We start from the raw sequence: 22,569 nt of genomic DNA on the forward strand, positions 1-22,569 counted from the left end.
TGTGGTTATCTGTCACTAATTTCAGAAGATCTCTTCAAATATGTGTTTGTCCCTATTCTCTCTCTTTTCTCCTTCTAGGACTCCAATTACATGTGTGTTAGTTAGACTATTTGACGTCTCACAGCTCTTGAATGCTCTGGGGTTTTTCTACTTTTTTTACTGTTATGTTTCAATATAGATAATTTCTAATGCTGTAATTTAAAGGTCACTAATTCTTTCCCCAGCAGTATCAATCTGCTGTTAATGGAAAAAACCCAAACTCTGTAAAATAATTTAAGGAGGCTTATTCTAAGCTGAATATGAGTGACAAATGGTCTGGGTCTGAGCCAACTATGAGTGACCAATAGTCTCAAGAGATCCTGAGAAAAGGTACCCAAGGCAGCCGAGTTATAGTTTGGTTGTATACATTTTAGAAAGAATTGCAGGTAAAATCACAAATCAATACATGGAAGGTATACATTGGTTTGACCCAAAAAGGCAGGACATCTTAAAAGGGGGGGGTGCAGAGAAGGGACAGTGGGGGGGCTTACATGTTATAGGTGGGTTGAAAGATTTTTTGATTTATAATTGGTTAAAGAAATAAAGCTTTGTCTAAAGACTTGAAGTCAGTAGAAAGGAAAGCTTGAGTTCAGATAAGGGGGTCTGCTAATCAAAGAGCAAGTCACAATATACTTCAAGTGATCTGTTAAGTACATTGAGGGCCTGCAGGTGTGACTTGACCTTTACCTTGCACAGCCTTAGGTCCTGTTAATGATTTTATTTATTTATTTATTATTTATTTAGATAGGGTCTTTATTGCCTGGGCTAGCATGCAGTGGCCTCCTCATAGTTCACTACAACCTCAAACTCCTGGGTTCAAACCATCCTCCTGCCTCAGCCTCCCAAGTAGCTGGGACTATAGGCATGTGCCCCATGGCCAGCTAATTTTTCTATTTTTTGTAGAGTCAGGGTCTCATTATGCTGCTTAGGCTGGTCTTTAACTCCTCGCTTCAAGCAATCCTCCCACCTCAGCCTCCCAAAGTGCTGATAGTACAGCATAAACTATCATACCAGTCTCGTAACTTAGTATCTTATGTCACAAAGAATCTATTTTGTGAATTTTATGATCTCTGTTTTAATATTAATGTTTGTCAATTGTTGTGTCTAAACTCCAAAAAGGAGGAGGTATAATGAGGCCTGTCTGACCTCCCTTCCCTTCATGGCCAGGAATTCAATTTTAAGGTTTTTCTGGACTCCCCTTGGCCAAGAGGGGATCCATTTTGTTGGTGGGGAGCTTAGGATTTTATTTTTAGTTTATGCTGCTGATGAGTCTGTCGAAGGAAGTCTTCACCTCTGATGTTATATTTTTTATTTCTAGGTTTCCATTTGATTCTTTTTTATAGTTTCTATCTCTGCTGAAATTTTCCCATTGTTAATGCACGTTGTCCACCTTTTCCACAAGATTCTCTAACAGAGTAGTCATAGTTATTTTAAAGTCCCTGCAGTAGTCAGGGTTTTCCAGAGAATCAGAACCAATAGCATATATGTAGATATATAGGAAGAAATTTATTATAAGAGATTGGCTCATGTGATTATTGAGGCCAAGAAGTCCTATGATCTGCCATCTGCAAGCTGGAGGCCCAGGAAAGTGGTGCAGTTCCAGTCAAAACCTAAAGGCCTGAGAACCAGGGGAGCCAATGGTGTAAGTCCTAGTCTGAGTCCAAATGCCTAAGAACCAGGAGCACCCATGTCAAAGTGCAGGAGAGGATGGATGGTCTAGCTTAAGCAGAAAGCAAATTTGCCCTTCCTCTGCCTTTTTGCTCTATTCGGGCTCTCAACAGATTGGATGTTGCCCCTCTGTATTGGTGAGAACAATCTTGTTTATTCAGTCTACTGATTGAAATGCTCATCTCTTTTGGAAACACCCTTATAGACTCACCCAAAAATAATGTTTTACAGTTCTCTTGACATCCCTTAGCCCAGGCTAGTTGACGTATAAAATTAAGCATCACAGTTCCTATTTGATTATTCCAAAAACTAGTCATCTCTGAATCTGGTTCTGTTTATTGCTTTATCTCTTGACAACAGGGTTTTCCCCCTTGCTTTCTATGTGTCTTATAATTTTTTAGCATATACCGGACATTGTAGACAGAAGAATAGTAGAGAATGAGGAACATGGTATTTACACCTAGAAATGGATATGCCTTTTCTTTGTCAGGCTATTATTATGGGGGCTTCAGTTAATCTAGTCAGGAGTTGAACTGGCTTGGGGCTTTATCATTGCTATTGTTTTGTCGTTGTTGTTGCTATTTTGAGGCAGGGTTTTGCTCTGTTGCCTAGGCTGGAGTGCAGTGGAGTGATCATAGCTCATTGCGGCCCTGAACTCCTGGCCTCAAGCAATCGTCCTGTCTCAGCTTCCCAAAGTGCTGGGACTGTAGGCATGCACCACAGTACCCTGCCTGTCAGTGCTATCATTACCTTCAGTGTATCAGAAGCTTCATATTCCTCCAAAGGTGGGCTGCTGTTACTTTGTGCATGGTATTGTGTCTAGGGTGCTGCAAGATTATTCTCAGTGCTTCTACTTCTTGTATTGGTGCAGATTCCTAGGTCCAAGAGGATTTCCCTCCCCTCCCTAGGGGCTGATAGGTTTTGGTTCTACCCCTCCCCTACAAACAGTGGATCTTTGCTTGGGCCTCATGTGTAGGCTTTATGAGAAGAGTCTACAATAGGAGGTGGAGTTTCCAGCCAATCCCCCAGTAGCAGCTGACCACCAATCATGCCTGTATGCCTGTACTACTAAGGGGTGGTTCTCTCCATTTTCCTGTTCTTCCCCAATCTTTCTGATGAAAGCCCTCATCAAGGAGCTTACAGCTGGTGGGGGACACTGACATTAATGAATTATACAAGCAAATATAAAATCACAACTTTAATAAACATTAAGCAAGAGGAGCCAGGTGCAGTGGCTCACACCTATAATACCAGAACTTTGGGAGGCCGAGGAGGGAGGATTGCTTAAGGCCAGGAGTTCAAGACCAGCCTGGGCAACACTGTGAGACCCCATCTCTACAAAAAAAATAATAATAATAAACAAGAGAAACCTGGTGTTATGAGATTATATGAGACAGGGAAGTAATGTCCTCAGGAAGTCAGAGAAAACTTTGCTGTCTGGTGATGACTGGCTCAGGTCTGTAGACTGGGTACAAGTCAACCAGGGGAAGGGGAGAGGCACATTGCCAGCAGCTGAGGATCATCAGGCAAGAAGTCCCTATGACAGGGTAATATGGCATGGTCTAGGAACTGAAGGAAAGTAAGAAGATCAGGGTGGGAGGAAGACCCAGTGAATAAGAAAGGGTGTGAAATGAGAGTGGAGAGACAAGAGCAAAACCATGCTGGGCTTCTTGGCTTTGTTAAGGATTTTGGTCTTCATTTTAAGTAATGGGGAACCATTGGAGAATTTCAAGTTAGGGTTGGTGGGGGTTAGGGGGAGTAATTGTAATTAGATTTGTAAAAAATAATATTTAAGCCACATACAATTCAGATCTTACAATGTTTGTATTTTACACATCAAAGCCTTTGAATGAAGTAAATTTTGTTATTCCTTTAAAGACAATGGGGTTTGTGGTACAAATTTATGGCGTACATGTGCAATTTTGTTACATGTATAGATTGCATAGCAGTTAAGTCAGGGCTTTTAGGGTATCCATCACTATAATGGTACATTGTACCTATTAACTAATTTCTCATTATTCACCCCCTCCCACCCTCTCACCCATTGTCTATCATTCCACTCTAAAGAAAAGTTCCTGAAGATAAACCCGGATGTACTAGAAGGGATCACAAATAAGGGAGTAAGTAACATTTGAACTACTCAGTGATATGCCAGTATTTTGTATTGGCTGGTGACCTCCTCACACTTACAATAACGTAAGTTGTAATTTAGAGGAAATTTTAAATGAATTTATTTGGTCTCATTTAATTACATTTCATTATATTGTGGATTAAATTATGAGTAAGTTTATACTCGGAAACATTTATTACAAGTATTTTTATTTTTAAAGGGTTACAAAATATGTAAATCAAGTATTTATTGAATGCTCATGGGATGCACAATAAAATAAAAACAAGTATTGCAAAATGTAAAGATACTGTTTAGAGATAACATTTCATTTGTTGACTAATAATGCTAGTTTCATTTCCCAGTAAAGTCTGTAACTTTAAAATATGCATGACATTTCACTACTGTTCTTGTCTTTTATGCATCCTGACTTTGTGTTTTGTCACCAATTATCACATCTCCTCCTTCTAGAAATGTACTATGTAGAATCAGACTGTATTTGCCTCTCCAGGAAATGTCCTTCTATATCAAAATCAGCTTACAACATCTTTGCATACATATTTTGCACTTAAGGTTCTTTTTTTGCATAATCTATGGTAAATCTACTTTTATTTGTTATGTTTCCCACATCAATTTTTTTAAATGTAGTGGGTCTTAATGATGAGTAGAATTCAGAAAAGTATCTTTTAGTAAAAGCACGTTCACTCTATAGTCTTTTTGTAATTTTTTGAGATATGGTATTTACTTATATTAAAATATGTATACATATTTATGTATTTCATTTGTGTATACATATTTTTCACTTTTTGAAAAAGATACTTATGTCTTTATCTTGTTTTCCTCTTTGGAACATAAATTTTTCAAAATACAGATTGTGTGTTCATTTTTCTTGATCACTCCCCCATAGTACCAAGCCCAGTGATTCACATGTGGGTACTCGATCTGTGTTTAGGAATGATTATGGTGGTGGTTCTTAACCTTTTTCTTTCTGTGGCATGCTTGCAAATAGTACAATTTTTGGTGATGTACTTGAAGGAATTAGAAACGTGAAGGAACTTGAAACAAGTCAGCAATAATTACTGAATACTCGCTGCTACAATATATAATGTCTTTTAGTATCTTTGCAAGCATCCACAGTTACTACATCCTCAAATATTATGTCACTGTTTGAGCAGAATTGTTTATGTACCTGAGGGTGTTCTGTTAATTCATTGAACAAAGGTTTCTCGTGTTTTCCTTGATTAGACTGATGTCAAGATATATTTCTTACTGGTAGCTAGTTGTTCTATTGCTACACTATGTTCCATTACCATTGTCCTGTCTAAGATAATATTTTCAGTTGCTGCAAAAATAATTTTGCATGTTGATGACAATTTAGTAATATTTACAGTCAGGAAATAAACACTTGACTGTGGCATGTTGGATCTTTGTTAGGAGACAACGTTCTGCGAATCTCTTATTTCTGCACATCTGGCCGCCTTGGTCCAGAGTGTCTTCCAAGGATATTTGTGGAGTGAACAACTTTGGAAGATAAAAACAGTGTCTTCTGGAGCAGGGGACAGGTTTGTTTATTGTCCATATAATTAAAATGGCATCTCCCTTCAGGGCAAAGTTCAGACAGATTTACTACCCATCTTAAAAGATTAAGGTTCCCTAAGCTTGGTTGGGATTCCTCTTCTGTAATGCAACTCACTGTGTGTATAGGTATCACTTGGCCCTCCTTGCATGTTACCCTGTGGGAATCTGGGCTCAGGGAACCAGTGGTCAAGAGACCGCAGAAAACTACATGATGAAATCTGGAAGTGTGGGCCTTAGCACCAACTCCCCTGAGGTGAACTTTAACCAGTGGGAAAGAAGGAGCAGAAAGGAACTGGACAAATAAATTCCCCTCCTTCCTCCTTCCCATGGGTTACTCCAAAGCACCATCTGTCCTTGCAGCCCATGAGGGGACACCGTGTGTGCCAAATGGGCATACCTGCCTGGTGACCTGCTTTGTCTCTTCTGGCTTCTTATAAGGTGGGCAATAGCATCACATCCTGTCACTTCCCGTGGCTTCACAGCTTTCCTTACCTGACTTCCTTTACCTCAGCCTCACTGCCCTGGGTTTGCCCTTCCCAATTAAAACATCAGTGCCTTAATCATTGCCTCAGGCTCAGTTTTCTTCAGATTCCAGGCTAAGGTAGTGGCTAAGGAAACAAGAACTATAGATTCTAAAAGAATAAAAAGGTAAACACATTCTCTTGAGAATGTAATTTCTAGAAGCATAGTTTCCTAAAATCCAACATAAGTGCTACTATAAAGGTATGTATGATTTTATAAAATGTACTAGAGACTCAAATGTCAGCTAATTAATGCTGGAGAGTGTGGATGGGGATCTTACAGCAAACTACAGAGAAGAGGGATGTATTCGTATTTTAGAGCTGCTTAATAAGGTACCGCAAACTGAGTGGCTTAAACAACAGAAATGTATTGCCTCACTGTTCTGGAAGTGAGAAATCTGAGATTGAGGTGTCAGCAGGGTTAGTTTCTTCTGAGGGCTAGGAAAAAAAAATCTATTCCCTGCCTTTCTCCTAGCTGCTGGTGGTTGCAGCAATGCTTGGCATTCCTTGGCTTGTAGCTCTCTGCCTTCATCTTCACATGGCATTCTCCTTGTGTGGGTGTCTGTGTCCAAATTTCCCCTTTGTTTTTTTTTTTTTTTTTAAGACAGAGTCTCACTTTGTTGCCCGGGCTAGAGTGAGTGCCGTGGCATCAGCCTAGCTCACAGCAACCTCAAACTCTTGGGCTTAAGCGATCCTACTGCCTCAGCCTCTCCAGTAGCTGGGACTACAGGCATGCGCCACCATGCCCGGCTAATTTTTTCTATATATATTTTTAGTTGTACAGATAACTTATTTCTATTTTTAGTAGAGACGGGGTCTCGCTCAGGCTGGTCTCGAACTCCTGACTTCAAGTGATCCACCCGCCTCGGCCTCCCAGAGGGCTAGGATTACAGGCGTGAGCCACCGCACCAGCTGAAATTTCCCCTTTGTATATGGACATCAGTCACATTGAATTAAGGTCCCACCCTACTCCAGTATGAACTTCATCTTAATTTAGCTAATGATATCTGCAATAAAATATTTTCCAAATAAGGTCACATTCTAAGGTATTGGGGGTTAGAATTTCAACATATGAATTTTGCAAAGACATAATTCAACCTATATAAGATGGTACATTTGAGCTTGGCCTCAAAGATTCAATAGTCTACTAGGCTGACAGTGGATGGTTGAGGCTATGGCACAACATGGTTGATGTAAGCGTGTATGGAATTCTGGAAAGGTCTTTTAGGAATGACCAGTAAGCCAAAATGGCTGAACAGCAGGCCCAGTTCATGGCAGGGAGGACCTGGCTGGAGATGAGTCTGTTAAAACAGGTTGGAGGCTTTGTGTGTCACAATGAGGAGTTGGTCCTTTATACTGTAGTCAATTAGAAGTTACCCAATGTTTGTTTAAAATTACTTTTGTTATTTTTTCCTAATTATAGATGCAATATGTGTGTGTAATTGAGATGTCAGTTGGGACTTCCCTACCACTTGCAGAGTTTAAGGTGGCTTGAATTCCAAATTCACTACCTGTTAGAATCCAGGACTTCCCCTGCTCCCTCCCCAACTCTAGGATTCCCTTCAAAACCAACAAAACAAAACAAAAAAAAAAACTCTACCTAACATTTCGTGTGTTTAGAAACTTTATGTAAGATTTGAACAGTTTTGGAGAAAGTTGCATGGCAGAACTTGCAATTTTGCTATATTTCTAACCTCGTTCCTCCCTCATCTTCTCAGAGCAACAGATTCTTCCTCATTTCTCATGCGGGACAGTTTTGCCCACATTTGGCTCCTTTAGGATTTTCTATGCCAAGCACCCATTCAGTTTTTTTACCTCAAAACAAACATAATTCTCTTCCCATGAGGAATTCTGACAACAAAATTCTCTCATCTTATTACATATATATTTTTATTTACTTATTTTTAAAAGACAAGGTCTCATTCTGTTGCCTAGGATGGAGGGCAGTGGTGTAATCATCACTTATTATAACCTCAAACTCCTGGGCTCAAGGGATCCTCCTTCCTCAGCCTCCCAAGTAGCTAGATCTACAGGTAATTTGTTTCTAGAGATGGAGTCTTGCTATGTTACCCAGGCTGGTCTTAAACTCCTGGCCTCAAGCAACCCTCCCACCTTGGCCTCCCAAAGTGCTGGAATTACAGGCATGAGCCACAGCACCTGGCCTACAGTATATTTTTAAGGAATTTGAAAACATACCAAGAAAGTTTAAAAATTACTCATATTATAAAACTATTAATATTTTGGTATCTTTAGTTCCAGTCTTCATTACATTATACAACTGAGCTCATTCTACATATATATTTTTTGTATCCTGCTTTTAAAAAATTTTTAGATTCTATTATGGGAAATTTCCAATGTTGGCAAACTTTATCTGAAAACCTAGTTTTCAATGGTTTTATAATATTTTGTCACATTGGCTGAATCAATTTGCTTAAAGCTTTCCCTATGGTTAGACCTTTAGGTTTCCTTATTTTTATTCTCCTAAATTATGCTGTGACAAATATTTTAATACATGAATCTTGATCTGCATATTTTGTTATTAATACATTGTGACAGGTATCTAGATGAGAAATTAGTACGTCAAAGGGTAAAAACATTTCAAGGCTCAAGATGTCTATTCTTAAATTGCTTATAGAAAAGGTTCTTAAAACGGGAAGTGGCATGATCAGATACATGATTTTTTACAGATAACTCAGGTGGCAGAATCTAGGGAAAGATAATTAGAACTTGAACTGAACTGTGGGAATTAGGAGATTGTGGATGTAGAGAGGTTTAGTGATATTTCTAAAATAGAGTCCAAAGGATTGGTAACTAGATAGGGGAGGTGAAAAAATGTTGAACCAAAGACAACTGCCTATCTTTTCAACCTGCCTAACTGGTGTAATACTGATGTCAATACAGGAGGAGAAGATGGCAAGGTGTGCAGATATGTAGGAGAAGATAATTTGATTTGGGACTTTTTATTTGAGTTATATACTGTACTAGTTTTTAAAGGCTTTAGGTGAAATCTAATAGGCATTTGGAACTATGATTAATAGTAGAGAGCATCTGTTGTTTTTGCCTGCCTGGCATCTGGTGCTAGGTTCAGGATTTTTTTTTTTCAGAGCAGGATCTTTGGGTGGCAATCTGGTTAGAAGGGGTCTTGTCTTAAAGCTGCATTTATTTACCAAACACCTGTTTTTTATTTAGATTGCATGTGTATTTGGTTTGGTAAACAGAGGTGGCGGGATGCTAAAGCATCCGAGTCAACCCTGAGCGTCCACAGCTGGTATCCATTCCTTCTTCCTCTGGCATTACCACTTGAATCCTTGGGAGGATCAGTCTCCACTCCACTCTCACTCTTCCTTCCTGTGGTTTAAGTGTACCTGGCACTACTCTGTGGATCCAAGGGTGACAGCCAATCAGAGCCAATGTGGCTGAACTCTAGTAGTTTCCAAGGGAACCGCTAAGAAAAGCTCTTTCCACAGGGATTGCTAAGAGAATGGGATGTAGAACTGGAGTGGTCGGCAGCTATTTTGTTTGTCTGGCAATGGAATCTACCCAAAGTAGAACTGAGTTAATTCCGAAGACCTGATTCTGATGGCATCTCTTGAGGCCTAGGATCCAAGCACATTGATGCCAGTTCTAGAACTTTTGAGTTTTTATGAGACATTAAAATTCCCTTTTAATCTTAAGACATTTTGAGTGGATTTCTGTCACTTAAAACCAAAGAAATCCTGACTAATACAGTATTGGACGTTAGAAAAGGTTTAAGTTTTCAAAGGTTTCACGTATTCAAGAAAAAGCTAAGAGGAATACTATTGTGACTGCACAATATTCTCTTTTCTATTTAATTGATGATAACTATGTATGGAATATCTATTGTAGTGCCAGGCACTGTGCTAGGTACCAAAAATAGACAGATTAAGGGTATAGTTTCAGAGATACTTTAATGGATAGCTTACTGAAATACCATTACAATTCATAAATTGGCTGAATTAGCTAGCTAGAATTAATAGCGTGAATTTTAGTTTTTATGTTTTATGTGCTTTTCCTTATATTTCTTTTATAAGCCTAAGAGTACCTAGCATGGTCCATAGCCAGCAAATAACTTATTATTTGCTTGAATTTTAGAAATACTTTAAATATCTATTACATAAAACTCCATACTAGGAATTCAAATTTCAGGAAATAGATTACAGGAGGCAGGGTGGTGGTGGGGATTGTAGCTTATATTTAAAATGCCTAACAAATGTCCACTTGTTGATATATGGAATTTTTTGGGTCTTCCCCCCACATCCTTATTCACAGGATACAGATGATGGAATTCCATCTCACAATAAAAGCTTAAGCTTTCTGATGTGATATCAGTAATAACAGATTATATAAAGTTGTAAGGGTAAAAATTGATTAGGTTTGTTTTTTCTTCCTTTGGTATTCATGAATCGTTCATGTTATAGCCACTTTTCTTCCTTAGCTGTCTCTTTTGGTCTTGAGTTGTCAGTTGAGGATAGTTAATTAAGAATGTTTTTGCTTCACACTCTACCCTTGGGTCATTAAAATTAGAATGGAAAATATGATAATGGGAAAATAAATTATTTTAATCAGTTATTAATCTGAGTACTTAAATGTGTATCATGGGATCCATAATACATTGTGCAGAAAAATTTGAAACATAGAAAAAAAAAGATGTCTTATTCCTCTACAACCAGCAGATCATAAAAATTACATGTAACCAGTAATTAATGTATCTCAAATATATAGCAACAAAATATTTAATCTTTCCTAAGTTCATTGCTTAAATCTGAATAATCAACAGCTTTTACCTTTTTTCACCCGGGGATTTCAAGGAGCTCACTAGTGAATTAGACTATATCCTTCTTAAAAAAACAAAAAAAGCCCTACAGGTGATAAACAGAAATTGTATGTGCCTTTGTCCAGGGAACCCTACACAGGCCTCAGAGTCACTTCTCAAGCCTAAGTTCTTTTTTTCTTTGCATTCCTCTTCTCTTTCAGATTCTGCCCAGAATTGAAACCCCTTCAGAGTTTACTTTTCATGATGTTTATGTAAATTTCTTTCTCTGAGATGGCCCTTCTTCCCTCTGTAAGTCATAAAGCCAAAAAGTCATCCTGTCTCAAGTTGGTAATTTGTATCTTTGAAGAAGTAGAAACTGGTAACATTCATTCCAATATATCTGTACCACACAGGAATCATCTTCTTTGGGAACTCATATTTCTTGAAAGGATGGTAGTTTATTTTAGCTTTTGTCAGATTTCCAAGTCTTGTTATTTCCTAAGAAAACAGAAAATTTTAAGACAATAAGGGTCATATTGGCTTATCACAATTAGCATTTTTGTTGTAAGCCTGTGGCTATTATCCTGCACTTAACACCTTCCCCCGCCTTCCTAATCCTGAGGAAACACTTTTTTAATTGTGGATTTCAAATTACCTTTACAGGTATTGATAATTCTCGCTCATGTTTTTGTGAGAAAGGGGCACTCCAGAAACTAGGTAGGAGGGGAAATGACATTTCAGGTATTGATTGCTCCCAATACTTTTGCCACAGGAGTATTCTACAGGATCACAATACTTAAGCCGTTTGACTTCACGATTACCACAATGTAAGACATCCTCTGCAAGAACTCATTTCGTTAAGAGATTACTGGTGATAACTCATTTATTTAGTTAAGAGATTACTGGTGATGTCCAAGACAATAATTTTAAAAAAATCCAAGTACCATTGCTATTTATTAAGAAATCAGATCTCATCTGTCATTTTACGATCTAAATTCTCTTTCAGATTTGAGGTCACCTACACAAATCAGAAAATGTACAGACAGTTAGGAAGTCGGGTTTTATCCCCACTCGGTGCCTGGGCCAGAGAGAGAGCACTCAGGCAGCAAGAAACACACACACACGAGGTACAGGGGAAAGCGGGATGGAGGTTAGTTAGCAGACTGGCTCTGATTCTCCCAGGTATAACCGCAGCCCAGGCTGGGTGGAGGGGCTGTGCGGGACCGACAGGCGCTTCTCTGCAGCAGCAGGGGCCGGGGTCGCGGAGGGTCCGCCGGGGCGCGAGCGGCCCGGTGAGTGCTCGGCGGCGGGGCCGCGGCCGCGGCGGTGACCCGGGGAGCCCCGGCCAGGCCACGGCTCCGGGAGGGGCGGGGCGAGCGCGCGGCCACACGCGGGCGCGTGCCCGCCGCTCTGCTCGGCTCGTGGGCGCGCAGCGCGGGCCCGCCGGGCTGTGGCGACGAGACCGCGAGCGCCGCAGGTGACCGGGGCTGGGAGCTGGGTGCGCGGGCGGCGGCTGAGAAGCAGGAGGCTGGAGGCCGGCCCTCGCTCTCCGCCTCGGCGCTGCTGCCCGAGGAGACCAGGCGAGCCGAGGCGGGCGAAGGGCTCGGGGCATCCACTCGACAGCCGGCGGCGCCCGCGGCCCTCAGCATGTTCCGCGCGGCGAGGCTTCTCCTCCCGCCCGTGGGCTGAGGCGGCGGCGGCGGCCACAGAAACGAGATGCACCTGCCCGGCGCGGCTTAGAGGACGCGGCAGGCGGGAAGTCCCGGCCGCCAGCGGGAGGGCTTTCGTCGCCGGGCCGCCGCGGGCCCGAGCCGGAGCGGCGGGTGGGCGCCCCGACATGGCGGCCCGGAGCGCCCCGAGCTGCCACCTGCGGCTCGAGTGGGTGTACGGCTACCGGGGCCACCAGTGCCGCAACAACCTCTACTACACCGCGGCGAAGGAGATCGTGTACTTCGTGGCGGGGGTCGGCGTGGTGTACAGCCCGCGGGAGCACCGGCAGAAGTTCTACCGGGGCCACAGCGACGACATCATCAGGTACAGGGAGCGGGGCGGCCGCCGACAGCCCTGCAGACCGCGACCGGAGTCGGCGCCCACCCGCCCTCCTGGGAGCCGTGACCGCTCCTGCGGGGAGCGTCCCCCGAGGGGGGGTCGCGCTGTCAGGTCCCGGGTCCGCGGTCGCCGCCCTGCCTGCCCCCCGCCCCGCCACCGCTCCTGGTCTAGGGACTCTCAGGGTCTGTGCCGTAACCTCAAGTCCCCGAGTCTACCGGGCGTTCGGTTTGACGGCTGTGTACACTTTCCCCCTCCACCCAAATTATGAAAACTGCGAAAAGGTTATTTTGGTAGCATTTTATGCCTTCACATCCCGTGAGAGATTTCTTATTAAACGACTTGGTGAAGCGCCAGGGGGAAATCCTTTACCTAATGAAGAACCGGCCGAAACACTGCAAGCCCGTGGGCTGGTCACAGGGGGCGCGCCCGGGTGGCGGCCGGGAGGGCACTGACCTGTTGGCCACAATTACTAGTTCAGGTTTCCCTGCCTGCTATTAGGTAGGAAAGCAACCTCCAAGCAATTTGTTGGATGTTAAAATTTGCACACCCAAAGGCAATGTAAGGTAGGTCTTATCCGAAGAAGCTGCTAAAAATAACTCCACTGATTTCCAGTTCTCTTGTTCCGTCTTCATTAAAGTACTCCGAAATAAGTTACTTTTGTATTTTTAATTAAATCACAATTTGTTTTTTGTAGTTTTATTCTTCCTTGGACAGTATCTTAAAGTTGGTCCCAGTGCTTGTTTACATTTCTTCCGTGAGTGGTATGTTCGAAATGTAATTTTCAATCAGTGTCTCAGAACTTTTGTGGCAAAGTTAAGAGATTCAGAAATTATTCCAGGCCTCTGATTATTGCCTCAAGCACAAAATTTTTGTCCTTTATGTAGGAGAATATATTAAAAAAAAAAAAACACTTTGAGAATGTGTTTGTGTGCTGCTTCTGGGTTTTGCTTTTGGTTTTTGAGACAGGGTCTCCTTCTGTCACCCAGGCTGGAATGCAGTGGCCAGATGATAGCTCACTGTAACTTTGAACTTACCGGCTCAATCAGTTCTCCTGCCTCAGTCTCTCAGTAGCCAGTACTACAGGTGATTGCCATCACACCCAGCTGATTTTTTTTTTTTCTTCAATTTTTTGGAGACGGGATCTTGCTTGTCTCAAACTCCTGGCCTCAAGGAATCCTCCTACCTAGGCTTCCCAAAGTGCTGGGGTTGTAGGCGTGAGTCCCCAGGCCTGGCCTTTCTAGGGTCTTAACAGAGATTCTATGGTTGGGTTTGGTTACTCAATTTTATTCCCTCATGTATGTGGCAAACGATTTAAATTGGGCATTTGAAGTCCAGTATCTTGATTTGATGTCTTGTAGGCAAGAAGCCCTGGTACTTTAATTCCACAAATAAAATTGTTCTTTTGTTTTGCATGTCTGTACATCTATAATGTGATGTGTAAGAGGGAAAAGGAGGCCTAGGACAAAGGTAGGACAAGGTGGAATAAAGATAAGGATGGCAAAAATGGAGATTACAGAATAGGGAATGAGACAGGGTTTGTTATTCACTTGTTTGTTTTTTAGACACCAAAGTGGAGTTTTTTTAGGTTGTATTTAATGTATCACTTTGGAAAGGAAACTGACAAGTCCATTTCATTTTTGTCAAGTTAGGACCCTTTTTGTAGTGGTGATTACGGTTACAGACCTGTTATAATAGTCCAAATTGCTGATGATAAAAACAAAGCAAACAAAACCCATAGTAATTATTTATCTGATTATTCATCCCAAGAGTAGAGTTTAATCCCAATTTCTTGTCTTTTTTCCTGATCCTTTCAAGTCTCTCTCCTTTTCCATGTTTTAGGTTTCCCAAAGTACTAGGCATAGTATTAATAGTAGCTTTACCTAGCTGAAGCAGCCTTGACTGAAGCTTCCTCCAGACATTCAGTCTATTAGGTAGAATTCTCTTGAATTCAGGAGGTGTAGGGTAGGTGTGAAGGATTTTGAGGACTTCTCATGGTGCACTTGTATTGTTTTTATTCCTTGGTGGTTATGAGAGCAGTATGGTACTAAGGCCTTCTGAAACTAGATACGACTTATTTGTTGGGGTAAATTATGTCTTTTTTGTTCTTCCAGCAGTAATTAGAAGCTATATGTCACACTGCTTGAATTTTTATAGTTGAGTTTCAGTAAACTATAAAGAAGGTAATGCTTTTGTCTTCTTTTGGTATGGTTACACAACCCATACATTTATTCAAAATATTTCAAAATGATAAACATACTCTAATTTTGCCATAATCAAATACATGCCTATGACTTTATGCAATGATATACCTTAACAGAATGTATAACAAAAGAGGTTTACTGAAAAATTACAATGACGTAGTAACATCTGAATCATATAGCATCTTGAAATTGGTGGCACAAATTTAATATGATACTAAGAATATAATTTAAAACTCAGTCAAAAGTCTCTGGACATTTTATTTCAAGCAGTAAGACAGAGACCATTCTTGTTTGTGAAACAGATCAAACAAATATTAAAACCTAATTTTTTTAATTCGATATTTGACTGTAATTATAGAAACAGTTCCAGTATTTTTCAATTATGTCACAGCAGAAGATGTAATATCCATAAATGTGATTATTGGTGAAAAACAATGTTGCTGTAATGTTAGCTTTAGTAATAAAAAGTCAGTGCGGTTTTCGTCATCTTTTTTGTTTTTATGTTTGCTTGAAACTTATGTAAAACTTATTGGTCAAATATGACTTAGCTCGGGGCTAAGACTATTTCAGAATGAGCAGATCATTGTCCTTAGATTTTGAAAATGTAAGTGCTATCTTGGTTGTAAAGACTGAGTCACGATCAGTCTGTCATTTGCTTACTGGTTCTGCTACCATCTTACTATCATCTAGGATTGCCAGTGGTGGTGCCATATGACATCTCATCATTTTCTCTGTGTTGCTTGTAGTTGTCTGTCTTCTTTTTGCCATACTCCTGTGTATACTTCTCTAGTCGTTTATCCTTTAGTTATATTTATTCCAGTAACTAACTTAATGTAGAAATTAGCTTCAATGTCAGAAATAATACACTGACATTGTATTGGATCCCTTTTTTGTTTTTGTTTTTTTCTGTGTCTCAGATTATACAGATAAAATTCTTTAGTTATTAGGTGTTTATGACAGGTTTAAGACTAAGTCATAAAATAAACTACTACCAGTTTTAGCATGAGGTACGCATCTATAGCTTGGTCTATATTTTGAAGCTTTTACCAGTTTTCAAAAGAATGTGATAGCTTTTAAAATATGTTTTTGTTGTTATTGCCCATCAACAATTTTTTTCAAGTTCTTAAAGTAGTGGATATTATTGACAGTTTTCAAATCATTTATACCAGTGAAGACCATTGATGGAGTGTAGTTAACTTGGTACATTTTGGTACTTGACTCTGGTTACCTTATGGGAGTAATCAGGGTCCATTTTTTATGTATTTTTTAGGTATAGAATTTGGCATACCTTTTTTTTAACATAGTGAAAGTATCTCACAAGATAATGATAAGCTCAAATGACTTTACAGCTGAAATACTTTGAAAAGTGTACCATATTATATGGTTGCAGGTTAGAATAGTAAGAATTGTTCATTTCTTCTAGGTATGGCTTTTTTTTTTTAAAGACAAAATGAAAGGTGTAGTAGCTCTTTTCTTCAGTTGTGGAGGATGGTGTTCTTAAGAAAGAAAACTGATCAAGCCTCACTGTAATCTAGTAAAAGTGGGTTTTGACATATCAGTATTTGTAGTATAGAAACTTCATTTATTCAACACAAGTCAAAATTGTAGTTGGAAAAGCAATTCAAAATGTATGATGTTTCAATGATGGATCAATATTTTTTGTGTTTGTATGGGTTCAGAGAAGCAACTTCTTAAAGTCTGGCAGGAATTACTGATATCTACTTGTAGTCTACTTAAATTAGGTTCATGTTTTCCCAAACCTGGTTAATCATCAAAATGGTTTGAAAAGCCTTTTTTACCAATTTCTAGCCTTTGTCTCAGATGCACTAAATCAAAATTCTCTAGGGCTGATTCCCAGGAATTTTTTTTCTTTTTTAAAGTGCTCAGATGATTCTGTTTGGGGAAACACACTGACATCCTGTATCCCATGTCTACCATTCTTAGCATTGGCAGTTTGTGAAATGGGCACAAACCCTTTCCTCAAACTTGATACCAGAATTTTCTTAAGTGTTGTGTGATATTTAGAAGCAGTACTTCAGAAAGTGTTGGAATACATGCAAATTTCTTAAAATGCCCCAGTGTTTACGTAACTAGAATTAGGTGGACTTAACTTTCACCGACTGTAATGGTACTTCTATTTGGTAAGATTTCATTTATGTGTCTGGATATCAAAATATTTATGTTTTAAATATTGCATAATTAAAGGGATAAAACTAAAAGATGTTTTCAGGGAAAGGTAGGAATTAACTAGAATAATAGTTGAAGTTGTCATAAATATGTATTAACTATATCTTTTTTCTTAGGGAAACCAAATTTCTAGATTTATATTATAATAACTATTTTCCTATATTATTTTATAATGTCTTATGTGCAAATATGCAGACAACTAATAAAATATAGTGTTTGGGGTATACAGTAAGGAAGATATATGGGATAATAAATTCTTAGAAGCTATTAAGAACATACTGTTATTTCAAGGTTTTTTACTTATTAAAGAAATGTTTATTGAGCATCTGTTTTGTGCAAGGGTTCCTGCCTTAAGATACTCAATCAAAGAATCAATTAGAGTACTATATATACTAGGGATAGCACTAGCATACCTGGGATATGGTATGTACATGGGAATATAACAGTTCACAATGATGAGAATATAATGCCTGAGCTGAGTGTTTAAGGAACACAGGGAGAAAGAGGTATCAGAAGGAATGAAAGAAGGTATAGCATTCTGAGAAGAGGTAACATCATATGCAGTGGTCTGTGTTACAAGAGAATATTTGAAAGAGTTTTTGTACTCACTATGTTTAGTTCCTTTTCTCCCATTTACTCTTGGTTCTATTTTCTTACACCATAGCAGTTCTTGTTAGAGTCACCAATGATCTCCATGTTGTCAAATCCAGTGGTCAGTTATCAGTTCTCATCTGTTTTGATTTTTTTTCATAATTGGCACAGTTGGTCACTCCCACCTTCTTAAGACACTTTCTTACGTGGTATCTGGGACACATCTATTTATTGGTTTACTTATTCTTTCAGCAAATATTTATTGAATACCTATTATTTGCCAGGGGCTATTCTTAGCACTAGAGCTATGGCAGTGAACCAAACAGATGAAATTCCCTACCCTCATGGAGCTTATATCTACTGGGTGGGGAGATACAGAATAAACAGGGTAAATTGTGTGTGTATAAATATACACACATATATATGTATGTATTTATATATGTGTGTGTGTGTGTGTGTGTGTGTGTGTGTGTGTAGTTTCTAAGAGCTAAGGGGAAAAGAGCAGAAAATGAGAGACTATTGGGAAGAGTTTAGATAGGGATTTAGATAGAATGGCCAGGAAGGCATCACTGTAAAGGTGACGCTTGAGTAGAGACTTGGAGGTGAGGGAACATGCATGCTGTGTGGATATCTGAGCTGAGGAAAGGCCATCTTAGGCAGAGAGACTGTCGAGAGCAAATGCCCTAAAGTGGAGTGGGAGTGCCTAGTGTGTTTGAGGAACAGTAAGAAAGTTAGTGTGGCTGGAGTGAAACAAGTAAGTAATGAAGTCTGATGAGCTAATGGTGGTGGAGGCAGATTATGTAGAACCTTATAGACTGGTCCCCACCCTTTTTGGCACCAGAGATGGGTTTCAAGGAAGACAATTTTTCCATGGATGAGGGGGATAGTTTCAGGGTGACTCAAGCACATTACATTTATTGCACACTTAATTTTTACTATTATTGCATTGTAACATATAATGAAATAATTATACAACTCAGCATAATGCAGCATCTAAGGCTGCTGCTGATCTGACAGGAGGCGGAGCTCAGACAGTATTGTGAGTGATGGAGAGGGGCTGTAATACAGATGAAGCTTCCCTGGAGGCTCACCTCCTGCTGTGTGGCCCTGTTCCTAACAGGCCACGGCCTGGTACTGGTCCGCAGGCTTTGGGGACTGCAGTTACAGACTACTGAGAGGATTTTGCCCTTCCCATATGAGACCAGAAGTTATTACAACAATTTAATCAAATTAGTGCCATAATTTGACATAATGTTTTAACAAAGTCACTCTGGCTCGTATATTGAGAACAGACAGAAGGGGAGAGGCAGGATGGAAGCAGGGAGACCACTTAGGAGACTGTTGAAATAATCCAGTCAAGAGGTATTGGTGGCTTGGACCAGGGCGGTAACAGTGAAAGTAGTGTGAAAGGGTCAAATTCTGGATATATTTTGAATGTAGAGGCAGCATGACTTATTAATGGATCAGATATAAATTGTGAGAGAAAAGAAAGGTCAATGATGATCATACAGTTTTTGGTCAGAACAATTGCAAGAATTTGAGTTGCTGGTTACTGAATTGGGAAAGACTGTTGGAAAAGCAACTTTTCCGTTTTGGGAGGAAGGGAAGATCAGAAGCTCTGTTTTAAAAGTGTTACATTTAAGATGCGTAATAGATAGTCAGGTGGGGTTGTAAATTAGACAGTTGAACATACATGTCTTTAATTCAGGGAAGCAGTCTGGACTGGTATAAGTTTGAGTGTTATCAGCATATAGATAATATTTAAAATCATGAGTCTAGATAAGATCATTGACAAAGTGAGTATAGACAGAGAAAAGATCTAAAAAATGGATTCTAGTGGCACTCCAACATTTTAATGTAGGGGAGATGAAGAATTGGCAAAAATGTGTCCAGAGAAGCAGGAGGAAAACTAAAAGAATGTGGGATCATGGAAGTCAAGTGAAGAGAGTATTACAGGGAGAAAGGAGTGATCAGCTGTATCAAGTAAGGTGAGGAATGTTTCCCCTTATTGGAAGTCTTAGGTGCAATAATTACACTGTAATCACAAGACTCCTGAGGAGACTGTGTATGTCCAGGTGATTTGGGGAGGGAGAGAAGGGGGAACAGGAAGAAGACAAAATGAATCATATCATTATTAGTATACAAAACTAGCCTCCATCAAGATTTGTTCCAATATACAACTATTATGTATCCATAAAAATAATTAGGAAAAAGATTTGTTCCAGCAATTTCTACTTGGCTTAGTTATTTAAAAATGGCACAGGGGTGGCAGCTCTAGATTATTGTTACACAAAAGTATGGTCTTCAGACTGGCAACATTAGCATTAACTAGAAACTTATTAGAAATACAGATTCTCTGGTCTTACCCCAGACCTACCAAATTAGAAATTCTAGGTATGGGCCCCAGCAATCAGTTTTAATCACCTCTGGGTTATGTTAATATGGTCTAACATTTAAGAACCACTGTTCTAGATTCCTGATTCTCAATCCTGGTTGCAGAATAGAATCATTTGGAGAGTTAAAAATAAAACAAAACTAGCAATGGCTAAGCCTTACCCAAAGAAATTCTGATTTAATTTGTTTAGAGTCGGGCCCAGATATAGTTCCTTTTTTTGTTGTTTGCTTCTGTTTTGAATTTTTCAGCTTCCCAGATGATGCTAATATGAAGCTAGGGTTGACGACCACTGTCCTAGATAAAGTAGTAATCCATGTTCAGGTGGTGGGTTAGGAGTCAACCTTAAAAAAACTCAGGGCCTCGCCAAATTCATTCACTTACTCTTGTGCATTATATAACAATGTGGATAAATTATCAAGACTGGGAGCCTTTAAATACCTTGGGCCTCTTGTGTAGGGCCCTGCATGCTGGACATCTTCTTTGGAGATTCATTACCAAAAAACCAATCCTTAGTATGGTTTTCTTCTCTCTCTCTCTCTTTCTCTCTCTCTCTCTCTCTCTTCTTTCTTTCTCTTCTTTCTTTCTTTCCTTTCTTTTTTTTCTTTTCTTTTCTTTTTGAGGCAGGGTCTCACTCTGTCACCATGAGTAGAATGCAGTGGTAAGATAGTAGCTCACTGCAACCTCAAACTCCTGGGCTCAAGTGATCCTCCTGCCTCAGCCTCCTGAGTAGGTGGGGTTACAGGTGTGCTCCACCATGCCTGGCTAATTTTTTCTATTTTTGGTAGAGACAGGGTCTCATTCTTCTCAGGCTGGTCTTGAACTCTTGACCTCAAGCAATTCTGCTTCAGCCTCCCAGAGTGCAAGGATTATAGGCGTGGGCCACTGTGCCCGACCTAATTCTTAGTATGGTTTTCTATTGATCAATCTGCTCAGTATCATTATGGGGTGAAAACACTAAAAGACATATACCTTGTGTCATCAGTTTAGAAAAATGCTCACTCACAAGGATCCTGTAAGGTCATAATTATGTCCATAATTATTTGCATCCTGAAGGATATCAAGTGAGGTCTGCTATAACCCAGTGCCCCAGGTGATGATTTCAACAGACTAATGGAATAATTGCAGTGAGTTTTGGCTGAATGGATCATGGAAAGCCCAAGATTGTCCATTAATAACTTTCCATTTTGGAGCCAGGATCTGTAGTCAGAAATAGACCAGCCATCCAATATGTTAATGTTTGGTGGGGCATGTAAATGCCCATCAGAAGGACAGATCATCCCCACCCTATAAAATTCTCAGTGGATGATCTTGCATGGACAGTTAAAATAGCACCTTAAGGATGGGCATGGTGGCTTATGCTTATAATCCTAGCACTTTGGGAGGCTGAGGCAGGAGGACCGCTTGAGGCCAGGAGTTCAAGACCAGCCTGAGCAATATATTGAGACCACATCTCTACAAAAACTAGAAAAATTAGCCAAGTGTGGTGGCACACAGCTGTAGCCCCAACTACTCAGGAGGCTGAGGCAGGAGGCTTGCTTGAGTCTGGGAGTTTGAGGTTGCAGTGAGCTATGTTGGTGCCACTGCACTCTAGCCCCGGCAACAGAGCAAGATACTATCTCCAAAAACAAACAAACAAACAAACAAAGCACTCTAGGTTTATGTCCAGTCAGGGCAAGGTACCTGGAATAATGTGTTTGGTAGGGATTGAAACTACACACTGCCACTAACCAAGCATGAATCAGCCACTAACAGCTGACTGGCATCCTTTTAGTCCAGCAAGTATCCTCCATTGTGTCTTTATGGATCAATATTTTGAAACAGCATAAGACTGACAAGGGGTTATACCTAGCCTATACAAAGAAGTTGCCTTGGCTACAATGAAGTCTATTCTAATTAAAGGGTGAAACATGGCATTATCATAATGGCCAAAGACAGTATGAACTGGAACAAAAGCCTTAATAACTCTTGAATTGCCTATTTACAGTATCACCGTCAGTTGACCAATATAATTTAAAGGTGGATTGGATTGTTAAAAGATCAAGTGAAAAATAGTGCTCACCTTACAACACGGGCATGCAGATACATCTGAAGTAGTAATCATGGGGTAAAAACACTAAATAATTGCTTGGTGTTGGTTGACTGCTAGAATAGGGGATAGGCATGGGACTGAAGGTGAACATTCTGCCTTGGATCTGTCTATTTTAGAGACTATAGGCAGGCAATTCATAACACCACTGAATTCTTAGTTTTTTTTCTAGAATGGGCAGCTCATATGCTGGATTGGCAAATAAGAGGAGATGTTAACTCAGATTTCAGTCTAAAAGTTATCTTGTTCTTCACAATCTGGGGGCGAATACCTGATTTTACTTTAATCTAGAAGTTGGAGAATGTAGGAATAAAACAGGGGCAGGTTGGATGTGAGGTGAGAATTCTGGATTGTACCACTGTCAAGGTATGGA

The 22,569-nt window shown here is 40.1% G+C and overlaps 1 protein-coding gene across 1 annotated transcript in view; it reads left to right on the plus strand.

The window, feature by feature from the left end:
* The first annotated feature begins 12,524 nt into the window (after positions 1–12,524).
* EML5 (EMAP like 5) overlaps positions 12,525–22,569 on the plus strand; it is a 126,133-nt gene continuing 116,088 nt past the window's right edge. The window contains exon 1 of the mRNA XM_045562309.1: positions 12,525–12,721. Coding sequence (XP_045418265.1) covers positions 12,525–12,721 — 197 coding nt within the window. The remainder of the gene's footprint in view (positions 12,722–22,569) is intronic.

This window comes from Lemur catta, chromosome 1 (assembly GCF_020740605.2).
Source record: "Lemur catta isolate mLemCat1 chromosome 1, mLemCat1.pri, whole genome shotgun sequence".
Taxonomy (NCBI): Eukaryota; Metazoa; Chordata; class Mammalia; order Primates; family Lemuridae; genus Lemur; species Lemur catta.